This window comes from Capricornis sumatraensis, chromosome 17 (genome assembly GCF_032405125.1).
Source record: "Capricornis sumatraensis isolate serow.1 chromosome 17, serow.2, whole genome shotgun sequence".
In the NCBI taxonomy this organism is placed as follows: Eukaryota; Metazoa; Chordata; class Mammalia; order Artiodactyla; family Bovidae; genus Capricornis; species Capricornis sumatraensis.
This window is the reverse complement of record NC_091085.1, coordinates 52,025,838-52,040,968: the sequence shown is the minus strand read 5'-3', so window position 1 is coordinate 52,040,968 and position 15,131 is coordinate 52,025,838. Positions and strand designations below refer to the sequence as shown.

Sequence of the window (15,131 nt, the reverse complement as noted above, 5' to 3'; positions counted from 1 at the left end):
ACTGGCTTGCTTTCTGTAGACCTTGCATTGCACGTTCTGGCATGCTCACAGGGACCCTCAGCTAGGAGGCCCAACTCAGGGGCCTGTCCCACTTCAAACTGTCCCCTGGGCACCTATCCCAACCTCACAGGCTTTAATGTGCACTCCATAGGTCTGAGATGGCGAGATCAGAGCTGCTGGCGTCGATGAGGGAGCAGGCATGCTTGGCACTTCCATGGCCAGTTTGCAGGAAGCCGCCTCTGTGGCCTTTTCCTTTCATTCCGTCTTACCTGATGCAGGACCCGAGAGCAGGGCCCCAGGCTTCTGTGGTCCTGCTGACTCAGGCCCCCCGCCCCCAGGCACAACTCAGGGTCTTGGACCTGCCCCTGAGACTGCCCTCACCCCGCCCCGGGTTTCCGTTCCAGCACATTGGGCTTCTTGGTTCACTCGGGGAGGGAGAGGCTGACTGACCTCCAGGACACAACCCAGAGTCCCCATCACTGAGTTTCAACAGCTCTCCTCAGCAGCTCTAGCTCCTCTGCCATTTCAGCCATCACAGTTGCCCAGGTCATGCGCTCACACGAGCAGCTCAGCCTGGGCCCCCGTATCCGTCTGCAAGTGCCAGAGCGGGGCCCACGCCTCCGGAGCTGCAGAGGCTGAGAGCAGGAAAGAACCGGCCCCTGATAATGGGTCTCTGTCTATGGTAAGAGGTGAGGGGGGCTCTGTGTGAAAGTGCCCTGCTGCTTCTCAAGGCCACTCAGCCACTTGAGTTCCTAAGACCACACGTGACCTTGACTTTTACTCATGCCTGGAGTCCTCGTGCTGCTCTTTCTTCCCTTCCCCCAGAGGGATGGGCTGTCCTGAGGCCGTGGGGTCGGGGGGTTGTTTAGCACAGGTCAGCTGTCCCCTCCCATCTGCATGAGCTCTTGTCCAACCAGGTCTGACTTGTGTGCAGAGGAGGAGGCTGAGAAGAGTTTGATCCACAAAAGAATCCCTGGCAGCAGTCACGGATCTACTTTCTTTCTTTGTGGATTTGCTTGTTCTGGACATTTCATATAGAGTTGACCCATGAAAAACACGGTGGTTAGGGTCACAGACCCCTCAAGCAGTTTGAAAATCCATATATAACTGGACAGTTGGCTCTCTGTATCCATGGTTACACATCCGTGGATTCAACCACTGGCAGACTGAGTCGTACTGCAGTTCGGATTTAGTTACACAAACCCTGTGTAAGTGGAGCTGCATACTCAACCCTGCATTTTTAAAGGATCAACCGCACGTGGAGCCATGCAAGATGCGGCCTTTTGCGTGTGGAGGCCCCCATGTCCATGGGGACCAAGCAGGAGCAGGAGAAGAAGACCCGGAGTGGCTTCTCCCGCTGACCGTATTCTCAGGTACCCCCGACTGTAGCATGCACCAGTACTTCTGAGTCATTCTTCACTCGGCATTTACTACCTGATCACACACTCTCTGACTGTTGGTTTGTTATGACCTGTCCCCCCAGGAATGGAAGCTTCCTGTGGACAGGGGTTCTGCTCCTCATCTATTCCCAGCCTCTGGAGGCACCGGGAACCTAGCAGGTGCTCAGTAAATAGCTGCTGACCAAATGACCCACTCAGGGAGACATGAGGCCCATGCCTTCAGCAGCACTTCCTTCCACCTTCTGTGGATTCTGTTGCTCATTCCACCCACCCATAGTCTTCCAAACCCCACGCATGGATGAGTTTCCCAACTGTCTTCCACCAGTTCACGGGAGGTCATCACTCCCTGGAGCCTCGGCATGACTCACTCTTTCCCTGGCATTTCGGGACCTCTTGGTGTAAAATGGGGACAAGAAAACCTTCCTCAATGTTTCATGAGGATTGAATAAGCTAACATGCATCCGAGCCACTAGAACGGCACGTGGCACATAGCAAGTGCTTTCTTAGGACAGGTTTGTGGGAAGGCGCTGTCTGCATGCTGTTGAAAGACAGGCTCTCATTCCACATGCCAGGGCTTGCTGCTGTGAAACTTCAGGCAAGGGGCTCAGCCTCTTTGTGCCTCAGGTTCCTCTTCAGTAACGGGGAGATCCTATGGTGCTTCCTCCCTAGGGTGGGCGAAGGGACTGAATGAACTGACACATGTAACACGGAGCAGCGCCCGGGAGCGTTAGCTGCGAGGATGATTCGTTCGCTTTAAAATGGTGCATTCACAGTGCCACGAACCGGACGGGAGGCGGCGGCGGCGGCCGGGAACCCGGCTCCCGGCACCAGGCCCCGCCCCTAAACCACGCCCAATACCGCCCAAGCCCCGCCTAGTCCCACCCCCGACACCAAGGTCCGCCCCAAGCCACCTCGGCCCGCCTCGCCCAGAAGGACTTTTGTCCACGTCCGGCCGCCGTCCGGCAGTGCTCTCTACTTCCGCCTTCGCCCACGTGGTCAGGTTCGCGCTCAGTCCGCGGCTCCGTGAGTGGGGCCGGGTCAGGGCGCGCCCCGCTGGTCCCGGCGTGGGTGGTCGGGGTCTCCCCGACTCCCGAGGGAGAGCCGGCTGGGTGGGGCGAAAGGACGAAGGGGGAGCAGGAGGGACTAGGGAGGTCAGAGGTCAGCCTGGGGGTCAGGGACGTCTGAGGTTATCCGCGGGCAGGGCTGGAGCGGGAGAGGGTCCCAGGAAGGTTAGAGTCCAGAAGGGGCGGGGCTGGAGCGTGTCGGGTGGGCAGGGGGCGCGGGGAGTTCGGGAGGGGCGGGCTGGTGTGTAGGGGCCCCGGGGAGGTCAGGGATCTAAAGGGCCTGGGAGGGTGCGTCCCGGGGGAGGTCAGGGGTCGGGCGCGTGCCCCCTCACCCCCGCCACTCTCGGCACTGCATGGGGCTCCCCGGCCTGCGGGCGGCGGCCTGGGCCCTGAGGAGAGCCTGCGGACCGTGGACCCCGCACCTGGGACCGCGCCTCCTCTGGTAATGACGGTGCACTTGTCTGTGACCCTGGGGGTAGCACGCTGACCCCCACTGAGCCCGACTGCATGCCCGGCGAGCGCCAAGCCCTGATCGCGTTAAGTGCTGTCACTGCTCCGTTTCTCGGACAGGGAAACGAGGCCAAGTTAGTGGTTGGGCAAGATCTACAGTTAGTGCCCAGCTGGTGTTTGGACGCCGCGGTGGTCAGCCCAGGGTGTTTACCAGCCCATGCCGCCACCGTCACTCTTTCACTGTGTTTCCTTCTGTGTTGCTCACTGCCCCGCACCCTACCCCCACCGTGTCTTTTCAGTTTGCACCCGATGGCCGGGAACGGGGAGGCCCCTCTGCCCGTGGGAGCCAAACAGGAGCAGGCCAAGAAGGCCCGGAGTGGCTGGCAGGGCCCCACCAGGGTCTGGGAGGAAACAGAGCAGCAGGCCAAGAAGCTCAAGAGCAGTGAGGATGGGGAGCAGCAGAGGAAGCTGCCCAAGCGGAAGATCGTGCTGCTCATGGCTTATTCTGGGAAGGGCTACCACGGCATGCAGGTGAGGGCGCCCCGAGGGGCCTGCGCAGCTCTGACCTCTCAAGGCCACCATGTGCTTGGGGCAGGGACCTCAGAGTGACAGTTGCCCTGTGAGCCATCTCAGGAAATGGCAGAAAGCGAGGTCTCATTCTTCACCTATTCTATCGAGTGGTTCCCATCAAGTAAGATTCAAATGGAAGCAGCTTTGAGACTTGTGTCATCTATACATTGCTTGGATGCTTGTGGGGGGTGTTCACGAGCCTCCTAAGGTGATTAAGGTCCTAGGCCTGATGATGACCAAGCATTGTGGCCTCGGGCAAGTGACTGGAGCTCTCCGTGCCTCGCTTCCTCCTCTTTAAGATCACAGTCCTGGCATGAAGAGTCATTATTAGGCTGACTGATGCTGCTCACTAGGATTGGGACAGTGCCAGGGATGCTCAGAAGAGGCTGCTGTTTCTCTTTGTCAGAGTCGTGGAGGTGACAGTTTGCACGTGCATGGGCACATGAGAATTCCCTGCCCAGCCCCACCGTGCAGTCCTTTCCTGAAAAGCAGAAGGGTCTGGGTGCCCCGACAGATGCACGTGGGTTTTCTTCTTGTTCCTTGTGGTCAGCTCTGTGGCTCTTACACTTTGGTTTCTTGTTCTGTAAACTTCTTTAAGCTTGACTCCCAGGGAGTAATTCACTGCTGTGTAAGTATCTAACTGAAGCAGAAGTTTAAGAAAAGAATGCCCAACCTTACCAAGGGCTGTGGTAGCCTTTACTGTGAATAACAGTAGTAATGAGCTACTTCATTTCCTATTTCATTATTTTCTTTAAAGTACAAGGTTGCACCCATGAACCCAGTTTGATGACCACTGGTAGATTGTGACAGTGGGTGAAAACTGCTTCGGTCCCACTTAGTGGAACAAGCTAATCACCTTCGCTGCTCTTTGTGGTTATTTAAATGCTTTTTTGAGGGTGACTTTGATCACATGTGTTGTTGCCTTGTCGCTGACTTGAGAGTTTTGCCCATGTCTCATCATGTTCAGTTTGCCTCAGTTTCCTCATTAGGGGAATGAATGAAGGGTGGAGAGTGATGGTAGCTCATATGGAGACAGGACACGTCAGGATACGTGGAAGGGTTGTTATCCCTGTTTCCTAATACCCATGCCAATCGCTGGAGGAGCATTTACAGCTTCTTGCTGAGAGATTGGCTTACGGTGCCGTGGAGACTGTAAGGTGAACTTTGGGAAGAACCTTCCCACTGTGATGAGCCTTGGCGAAGTGCGTGTAGGACTGTGTCCCTTCCTGTCAAAGGTTTTCTTTGCAAATGTCAGGGTGGTGATCTCATCAATGTCATGGGATCCTGCAGGACTGGGCTGGGGTTACACTGCATCCCTCACCAACCGCATATTCCCATCTGTACCCACTAGATGCTGGTAGTACCCTGGGGTGGCTTCCTTCTTTAGTGGGGGGCCTGCCTCCCTGTAATGATGCAGGAGGGCATGCTCAGGACCTGAGGGGCGGGGTACCCTGGGGTGCTGGGGGAGGGGATTCCCTAGGGTGATGAGGGAGAGGAGTCCCTCTTTGGCCGGGTGCTGCAGACAGATGGGTCTTCAGCAGGAGGGTGCTGGTCTCTGACTTGTTATTCAGTCGTGTCTGACTCTTCGTGACCCCATGGACTGCAGCACGCCAGGCTCCCCTGTCCTTCACTATCTCTCGGAATTTGCTCACATCCACTGAGTTGGGGATGCTATCCAACCATCTCATCCTCTGTCACTCCCTTCTCCTCCTGCCCTCATCAGGGTCTTTTCCAATGAGCTGGCTCTTTGCGTCAGGTGGCCAAAGTGTTGGAGCTTCAGTTTCCAAAGAATATTCAGGACTGATTTCCTTTAGGTTGACTGGTTTGATCTTCTTACTGTCCAAGGGACTCTCAAGAGTCTTCTCCACCCAGCCCTAGTGGGGTTGCCCCCTCCCCACCACAGCAGTATTGCGCACGCCCTTGACCCCAGAGGGCAGCCTTGGACCCATGAGCCCAGCAGGTGTGTGGAATGCAGACTGAGGTCTCCTGGGGTCCTACCACTTGCTTCCTCTGCTCAGCTCCAGAAGAGACAGGTGTGGCTGGTGAGGAGCTGGGCCCCCAGGCACTGACCCTGCAACTTGAGGACTTCTGGCGACAGTACCAGCTTCAGGGGTGATGTCATCAACTGCACGCTGGCCTGGTGGTGTTGCTGACACGCTCATGACGTTACAGAGAAACTGTGTTAGAGCTGACTTTGCCTTGATAATTACTGTGAACACTTTGTTCATTTTTTTATTCACAAACTAAACCCATAGGAAATTATAAAGTTAAAAAAAAAGTCTTCTCCAGCATCACAGTTCGAAAGCATCAGTTCTTCGGAACTTAGCCTTCTTTATGGTCCAACTCTCATATCGGTACCTGACTACTGGAAAAGCCATAGCTTTGACTAGACGGACTTTTGTTGGCAAAGTGATACTTCTGCTTTTTAATATGCTGTCTAGGTTTATCATAGCTTTTCTTCCAAGGAGCAAGCGTCTTTTAATATCTGACTAGGTAGGGGGAAATATTGTCTCAGGTGAGGCCAATGTTGGCTGTCTAGGGTTGGAAATTTCTAGGACTGTGGGCACCCACAGGTGGCTTTCCTACTTCTCATAGGTCGGGGGACGAGCTGCAGGGTCTCTCCATGCCCACAGGTGTGGTCCCCACTTGCCAGGTGCGGGCACACCACGCACATCCCTCCCTGGACCAGCCCTGGCCTGGGGCCCCTTTCTGTGGGTCGTGACTGAGTGAAAAACAAGTTTTCTTCTCTTTTCCTCAGAGGAATGTTGGGTCCTCGAAATTCAAGACCATCGAAGATGACCTGGTGTCGGCTCTGGTCCGCTCGGGCTGTATTCCTGAGAATCACGGGGAGGACATGCGGAAGATGTCTTTCCAGCGCTGCGCCCGGACGGACAAGGTAGGTGCTGTCCCCACGTCCCCGGCAGGTGTGAGCAGCACCGCAGTCGCCTGTCTGTGGTTTGTGTTTGTCCTTGTCCCACTTTCCCTCTTAGTGTCTCTATCTCTCAAGATTCTCGTGGTCACAAATGACAGATGCACAGATCAAGCGAGTCTAAGTGGAAAGAAACATGTTGCCTTGTGCGACCAAGAAGCCAGGCCATTTCCGGCCCAGGTGTGGCTGGACCTAGGTGCTTGGAGCTACAGGGCCTGATGTCCTCTCTGCCTGTACTTTCTCTTTGGCTGCTCCTGCGGGTGGCGCAGTGGCCACGACATCTGCCTTAGAGCCAACCATCTCAGGCTCATGATACAAGCAGGACCATGTGGCCACAGAGGTGTAATATACAAATGGTTACTGCATTCATCCTGAGCACAGAGCTCGATCAGTTGTGTAACCAGCGCCCCATCCCCAAAGGATTCCTGCTGTTGCAACTCAGATAGTGACCTCTTCATTGCTCTGCCCTGGAGTTCTGTCATCTAACTTGCATTCTCTTTTTTTCCTAAGTCCTGGAGAATCACATCCAAGGTGGGACTTTATCTCCTATCTGTAGGATGTCATAGATTTGTTCCCTAAGTTTATGTTTTGTTGAGCTTCGAAGTTCACACTTGTAATGTTTTGTGAGTGGCACAGCGTTCACTCCCTTGTTATACAGAGCACTGTTCTCGTCTCTGATTATTCCCTTCAGATGCATTTCTAGAAGCAGAATTCCTCCGTGGAAAGACGCAGCGTGTGCGTGGTCCTTCTGCTGAAGAGACCAGCGTGCCGAGCGTCGTGCTCCAAGTGCAAGGCCCAGCTGGCCCTCCCACGTCTGCTTCCTTTGCAGGGCGTGTCTGCGGCCGGCCAGGTCGTGTCCCTGAAGGTGTGGCTGATTGATGACATTTTAGAAAAGATCAACAGCCACCTTCCATCTCACATTCGGATTCTGGGTAAGCCATGTGTCACCAGGGCTGCGCACCAGGTGGTGGCTGGTCCCAACAGGGACACGCAATTCCTTCTCTCGCCGAGTTTCTCTATTGTGGAGATCAGACAACCGAGCAGGTCCTCTGCAGTTGGTTGCAGTGGCTGTACGTCAGTTATAGAAAAGGACTGAGGACTCACGTCTCCTTCAGGAAGGGACACAGCCAGACAGACAGACGCGCCATCACTGTAGCACTTTGGCACCGCATGTGCCTTGTTTTAACCAAACGCTTGGGTATGAAAATCTGGATTCGATCAAATTAAAACAGGGGCAATTATTCCCTTTTGTAATAGGCCTGATAATGGGATTTCTAGGTCCTTTTCTTTTTTTAATCCAGTCTGACTCTCTGCCTTTTAGTGGTGTATATGTGCCATTGGTGTTAATAATTATTATAATGTGTGCTGGGATGGCTGGGTGAAGATCTTGCCTCCTGTTTCTCTCTGTCTCATCTGTTACTTTGTTCCCCTCCTCTGTTTCTCCCTCCTTTTGGATTAATTGATGTTTCTTAAAATTGCTTTTAATTATCACTTTGGGCTTCCCTGGTGGCTCAGCTGGTAAAGAATCTGCCTGCAATGTGGGAGACTTGAGTTTGATACCTGGATTGGGAATATCCTCTGGAGAAAGGAGCGGTTTGGTTAGTTAATGCTATGACTCACTATAGTTTTGTTTGTTTGTTTTTTTAAGTGATTGCTTTGGGGTTTAAATTTAAAGCAAGAGTTGGCAAACTTTTTCTGCAGAGGGCCAGAGGGCTGCAAAAGTCCTGTCTTGACTCTTGCGACCACATGGACTGTAGCCTGCCAGGCTCATCTGTCCATGGTATTTCCTAGGTAAGAATACTGGAGTGGGTTACCGTTTCCTTCTCCAGGGGATCTTCCTGATCCAGGGATCAAACCTGTGTCTCCTGCATTGGCAGGCAGATTCTTTACCACTGAGTCTCCAGGGAAGCCTGAATTTACTTTTAGTATAATATAGTTTTGTTTTTATTACACTGTGGTCTTTCTCTCCCTGGTAGGGTAATCCCTCTTGAGAACCTCCTCCTAGAGCCAGTCCTCTTAAAGTCCCATTTGATGCTTCTTAACAGTCATTTCCCTAGGGAATATTCTAATGTTTGCCATGGGTTATTCTCCAGTTTTGCTAAAACAATACCAAATCCTGTGCACAATTGCAGCTGTTTACACTGCTTCTGTAACATGACACAACACGACCATTAACAGCCCAGCTGTATGGTCGACTGCCAGCCTCCCCCAGCCTCTTGAAGATTATGTTCCACACAATGGAAATTATGTGCTAAAGCATATTTGTGATGCTCAGTGTCGACCGAAATGAATTCTTAAAGCAAGACAAAAAACAAAAATAAGATTACCCCAAATCAAACATAACAGCAGAAACAGATGGTGGCGAGCACAGGGAAGGTGCAGCCTTGAACTGGCAGTGGCGGGCAGAGGGGCAGGGGCAGGCTGGAGGCGCTGGCTGCTGTGGAGGGCTGGCGGGGGGCGGGCATCGAATCACCCCTTGAAATATGAAGCCAAAGTTGGCCTTTAAGTCAGGCTCCTTGTGAGGCTGACTCCTTGCAACTTGGTTGTGCCTCCAGCGTGAGGACAGCCATGCGGCAGGGAGCATCCAGGCCACGGGGGACTTCCTGGTCCCCAGCTCCCAGAAACCATCCCCACCAACAGTTCTCGCCATCCTTGTAGAAATTTTCTGTACAGATATAGACATAATCTCTATATATGTATTCCTGTCACAAAAAATTCCCCTTTCTGTAGTTCTCCATTTGCTTTTCTTTCTTTATAATTTCTTTTTTTGTTGCTGTTGTCGCTCTGGGTCTCCATTGCTGCGAGGGCTCGCTCTAGCTGTGGCAGGTGGGGACTGTACTCTCAATTGCAGTGCACAGGCTTCTCATTGCGGTCGATTCTTTTGCTGAGAGTACAGGCTCTAGGTGCGCAGACTCAGTAGTTGTGGTGCACGAGCTTAGTTGTCCTGAAACGTGGGATCTTTCCAGACCAGGGATTGAACCCACGTCTCTTGCATTGGCAGGCAGATTTTTATCCACTGTACCACTAGGGAAGCCCCATTTTGCTTTTTTTTTTTTTTTCCACTTAATGGTTAAATATTTTTGGAGCTCCTGCCAATACAATGAGCCCTCAGCCATGAGGCCTCCGGTCTGGGTGACGTGCCACCTGCTCTGCGGGCCTGCCTCTCATTTCTTCCTGCAGATGTCTAGGAGCCACTGATGGCTTTCCTATTGCTGGGCTTTTTAAGCTTCTTTTGCTGTTGATCACACTGCTGCCCCTGGGCTCACCTGCAGAATGGCTTCTGACCCATGGGTTCCGAGTCAGGGTCACCGGCTGGTGCTTTGGTCTCCATGGCAACTGTTCCGGGTCCCCCTGGGATCCTAGAGGCAAGAGCAGGATGCCCAGCACCTTGGCCGACCCTGGGTTCTGACAGATGCCTGAGAGTTGGCTGTACTGGTTGGTTTGGTTCTGAGACGGAGTGTCTGGTGGACTGAGGGTTTAGCACATGGAGCCAGGTCCCGCTCGGGCTCATCTGGGTTTGGGAGGCTAGGTGCCAGCGCTCAAAGCTGGTCATGGTGTCAGTCTGTCCTCATCACTTCCTCTGCCCCCAGGACTGAAGAGGGTCACGGGCGGCTTCAACTCCAAGAACAAGTGCGACGCCAGGACCTACTTCTACATGCTGCCCACATTTGCCTTCGCCCATAAGGACCACGACTTGCAGGACGAGACGTACCGACTGAGTGCGGAGACGCTGGGGCGTGTGAACCGACTCCTGGCCTGCTACAAAGGCACCCACAACTTCCACAACTTCACCTCCCAGAAGGGGCCCCATGAGCCCAGTGCCCGGCGCTATATCCTTGACATGTTCTGTGAGGAGCCCTTTGTGCGTGAGGGCATGGAGTTCGCTGTGATCAAGGTCAAGGGCCAGAGCTTCATGACGCACCAGATCAGGAAGATGGTGGGGCTTGTGGTGGCCATCATCAAGGGCTACGCGCCTGAGAGTGTGCTGGAGCGCTGTTGGGGGGAGGCCAAGGTGGACGTGCCCAAAGCGCCGGGGCTGGGCCTGGTCCTGGAGCGGGTGCACTTTGAGAAGTACAACCAGCGCTTCGGCCACGACGGGCTGCACGAGCCACTGGACTGGGCACGGGAGGAGGCAGAGGTCACAGCCTTCAAGGAGCAGCACATCTACCCCACGATCATCAGCACTGAGCGCCAGGAAAGGTCCATGGCCCAGTGGCTGAGCACCCTGCCTATGCATGACTTCAGCGCCACTGCCCACGCTGCGGCTGGCCTAGGCACCAAGGTGGGGCTGGGGGCTGGGGACCACGGGGACCATGGGGCCTGGTGCTGGCCTTCCCAGGAGCTCAGCCAGGCGCTTGTCCACACCTGTAATTGATTGCACCCATTCTATAGATGAGCAAGCGTAGGCGCCAAGAGCTGCGTCAGTCCTCCAGGGTCACAGCAGCAGCAGGAGCAAAGGCCAGGGCAGAGGTTCTGGTGGCTGGCTCACCTGCTCTGTGCTTGGTGACCCCAGGTGAGGAGCACACTCAGTGGCCCATCTTCTCAAGTGTGAGATGTAGGTGATACTAGGACATCCTTCTCTGGCTCATGTACTTGGTCGGTATGCATGTGTCTGACTCCAGAATGTGGGATCGTTTGGGCCTAGGACACTGAGCAGCCCAGTGGTGTTCTCGCCCAGGACGGTGCTCCTGTCCAGGCCCATGGTGCTGCCTTCCATCTGCGGGGTAATGCAGGCTGATGCAGACCCTGCATTGTGGCCCAGCTCCCAATCAGGCTGCTCTGCTCAGCAAGCAAGGGAGCCAGGCTTGCTGTCAAGTATCTTCCAGGGCCCTGGCTCAAAGTGTGACTCATCTGTTACGTAACTACCAACCTTATGTTAGAAGGAGAATATCCATGACTCAAGGTGCTGGAGCTAAAAGTTAACATTTTAACTTTAGTTCTTAATTCTTTACCCTGCAGTGAGGGAGGTCCCCAAAGCCCATGTTCTCTTTTGGTGGCCCAGCAGCCAGTCAGAGGGTGAGATTCCCATCTGGAGCTCTGGGAGATCTCTTCCCACGTTCTAGATATCCAGAAAGACACTGCCCTTCCTCCGCAGCAAGGCTTGTAAACTCAGGTGCATCCAGGGAAGGGAAGTAAGCAAGGTGGGCCAGGTGTAAAGAAAGCAGGCATGCAGGTCGGATGGTAAGTAGCATGCAGTGTCAGGAAGCAGTAGGGCTCGGTGGAGACTGGCCAATAGGAGAGCTCTTGCTCCACCTGAAGGGGCAGGTGTGGTCAGTTCAGCCAGTGGAGGTGGAGCCAAGTGTTGGAGAGCTTAGGGTTTTTTTTTCCAGAAAAACGCATTCTGGGATTTTATATGAAATATTCTACCTTTTATTTATATACTTTGGGTTGCGCTTCTACCCTTTGATGGTTGATGGTTATCAGTTTTCCCAAGCACCATGAGGCCAAGTCGAGCACATGTACAGATATGACCTGGGGCCAGGCTTGCCCTCTGCTTGATTCTGTGAATAGAGGCCTCCGGCCATTTGCCATCTGTGCATACTGCTGAGGGGCTTGTACTCGTCCAGCTTTGCAGTGGCTCAGTTTTATGTTCCCAGGGTTCCACAGTAGTGGCCTCTGGGCGTTTGAAGGATCCCAGTGAAGACCTCCCTTCTTGTTCCCAGCCTCTGGCTTTCCCAGTCTTAAGACAGGTTCTTGAACCAGTTAAGAGAGACACGGTGTCAGGGTGAGCCCTGCCTCAGGCAGGTCAGGGCAGCCTGCCCTCCACCCTGGGAGGAAGTGCCTGCCCCTGGACAACATGGTTCTTCACGGCTGTCTCCTGTGTGCTGTTGCTCTGCAGGCCCCCAGCTCCCTGGAAGGCAGTGACGGGGTCGGGGACAGTGACTGAGGCCCTGGGAACATCTTGGAAGTGGCCCACGACACGTGCCGGGACCTGCCAGCCTGCTGTTGGCTGTGTGCCTTCGCCAGACGGGAGAGCCCCCGCATGCCCTCTTCACCTCAGGGTCTTGTGACCTGCGTCATTCTGAGTTTTCCTCACAGGGAGAACCTGCTGCAAATCTATTTTCAGCTCAACATGTTGACTACACACACCTGAGCATGTAAAGACTTATTTTTTTAAAGAAGTGATTTTCTTATTAAATAAGTACAAACTTGGCTTAGTCACTTCTATTCATTTTTGAGCTGTGGCACTGGGCATGTGGGATTCTTAGTTCCCCAACGAGGGATTGAACCCGGGCTCCCTGCAGAGGCCTAAGCACTGAACACCAGGGAATTCCCACTTAAGATACTTCTTTGACTTTTTTTCTCGGTCTTTTCTGTGGGTCTTTTGTGGAGAGAGACGGTATGCGCTGTGTTAGCAACAGGCCTGGCTCTGCCTCCACCCCGAGCTGTGAGAAGCGTGGGTTGGTCAGTGCGCATGCGCGGGCTGGCTAGCCAGTGGAGGCTGGAATGGGCGGGACGCTTCTGGCAGGATGAGGCTCGGTGGCCAGGAGAGCCGCACAGACAAGAGAACAGGGTAACTGTTGGGCCGTGCAGAGTGGTCCCCAGCGCCAGAGAACGTGCGTTCCTTCTGTGTGTGCACCTGGCCCCCTGCAGCACATAGCTTTCATCTGGATCCATCCATCCCTGGCATGTTCCACACTCAGGGAAGAAGCATGAGACCCTGGTGGGAACACTGAGGGCAGAAGGAAGGGGCACATTGTTGAACCTCTCCCTTAGCGAGCTCTCCTGCTAGCAACTTCATCCCCTCATTGGCTAGAAGTGTGTCATGTGGTTTTCTGTAGCTGCAAGGGAGGCAGGGAATGCTTTTTAGGTGATGCCCTGCAGAAGAACAGTGATGTTCTGTCAGCAAGGAAGAGGCGGTCAGGAGGTGGCAGTCGCTGAGTAGCAGCAGAAGTTCATTTCAGTTCAGTTGCTCAGTTGTGTCTGACTCTTTGTGACCCCATGGACTGCAGCATACCAGGCTCCCCTGTCCATCACAGTTGTCCCTGTCCAACTCCCGGAGCTTACGCAAACTCTTGTCCATCGAGTTGGTGATGCCATCCAACCATCTCATCCTCTGTCATCCCCTTGTCCTCCTGCCTTCAGTCTTTCCCAGAATTAAGGTCTTTTCCAATGAGTCAGTTCTTCACATCAGGTGGCCAAAGTATTGGAGTTTCAGCTTCAGCATCAGTCCTTCCAATGAATATTCAGGACTGATTTCCTTTAGAATGGACTGGTTGGATCTCCTTGCAGTCCAAGGGACTCTCAAGAGTCTCCTCCAACACCACAGTTCAAAAGCATCAGTTCTTTGGTGCTCAGCTTTATAGTCCAACTCTCACATCCATACATGACTACTGGAAAAACCGCAGCTTTGACTAGATGGACCTTTTTTGGCAAAGTAATGTCTCTGCTTTTTAATATGCTGTCTAGGTTGGTCATACTTTTCTACCAAGGAGCAAGCCTCTTTTAATCTCATGGCTGTAGTCACTACCTGCAGTGATTTGAGAGCCTCCAAAAATAAAGTCTGTTACTGTTTCCATTGTTTCCCAATCTATTTGCCATGAAGTGATGGGACTAGATGCCATGATCTTAGTTTTCTGAATGTTGAGTTTTAAGCCAACTTTTTCACTCTTTTCTTGCACTTTCATCGAGAGGCTCTTTAGTTCTTTGTTTTCTGACATAAGGGTGGTGTCATCTGCATATATCAGGTTATTGATATTTCTCCCAGCAATCTTGATTCCAGCTTGTGCTTCATCCACACCGGCACTTCTCATGACGTATTCTGCATATAAGTTAAATAAGCAGGGTGACAATATACAGCTTTGACATACTTCTTCCCCAATCTGGAACCAGTCTGTTGTTCCATGTCCAATTCTAACTGTTGCATCTTGACCTGCATACAGATTTCTCAGGAGGCAGGTCAGGTGGTTTGGTATTCCCATCTCTTTAAGAATTTTCCACAGTTTTTTGTGATCCACACAGTCAAAGGCTTTGGCATAGTCAATAAAGCAGATGTTTTTCCAGAACTCTTGCTTTTTCGATGATCCAATGAATGTTGGCAATTTGATCTCTGATTCCTCTGCCTTTTCTAAATCCAACTTGAATATCTGGAAGTTCACAGTTCACGTACTGTTGAAGCCTGGCTTGAAGAATTTTGAGGATTACTTTGCCAGTGGAGACCCAGGAGCTTTCAAGTGGAGAAGTGGTATGTGTGTGTGTTGGGCCTGTGTGGGTACATGTGTCACCTGGGATGCAAACATTCATGTGCTGTGTGATATGTGCTTACCCATGTGTATGCATGTGTGGTGTGCAAGTGGTCTATACATGTTTGTTTATGTCATATATAAGTGTAGGTGATGTGTGTGCACAGATACCTGTGTGCGCACAGATACCTGTGTGTGCACAGATACCTGTGTGTGCATGTGATACTTGTGTGTGTTGCACACCCATGTGCACAATGGGGCGGATCTCTTTGAGGGGCTGTTCCATTTGGGAGAATAGATGGAGTTGGGCAATAGAATCAGGAAGACTGGCAGTGATATAGGGGAGGCACTGTGGTTGGGGAGAGGCCGAGTGAGGTGTGCCTTTGGGTCACTGCAGGTGGTCCCTGGACTACTGGGACAGGAGGGAGGGTTTAATGCTGACTTGGGCTTTGTGTTTGATGAATTGATGAGCTGGGCCATTAACAGGTGGGGTGATTGAGAACAGGATGGGCTTGAAGGAGAAATATTGGGGGTT

At 52.9% G+C, this 15,131-nt stretch overlaps 1 protein-coding gene across 2 annotated transcripts; it reads left to right on the top strand.

Moving 5' to 3' along the window:
• The first annotated feature begins 2,404 nt into the window (after window positions 1-2,404).
• PUS1 (pseudouridine synthase 1) lies at window positions 2,405-12,551 on the top strand. Of its 2 annotated transcripts, none has more exons than XM_068990015.1 (6): window positions 2,405-2,423; window positions 3,214-3,445; window positions 6,243-6,380; window positions 7,243-7,345; window positions 10,004-10,695; window positions 12,253-12,551. In XM_068990015.1, the coding sequence occupies exons 2-6, from the start codon at window positions 3,224-3,226 to the stop codon at window positions 12,298-12,300; spliced, it is 1,203 nt and encodes a 400-aa protein (XP_068846116.1). In that variant the 5' UTR covers window positions 2,405-2,423; window positions 3,214-3,223; the 3' UTR covers window positions 12,301-12,551. The 2 variants fall into 2 exon arrangements, with proteins under 2 accessions (XP_068846116.1, XP_068846115.1); XM_068990014.1 differs by lacking the exon at window positions 2,405-2,423 and adding an exon at window positions 2,731-2,906.
• The last annotated feature ends 2,580 nt before the right edge of the window (window positions 12,552-15,131 follow it).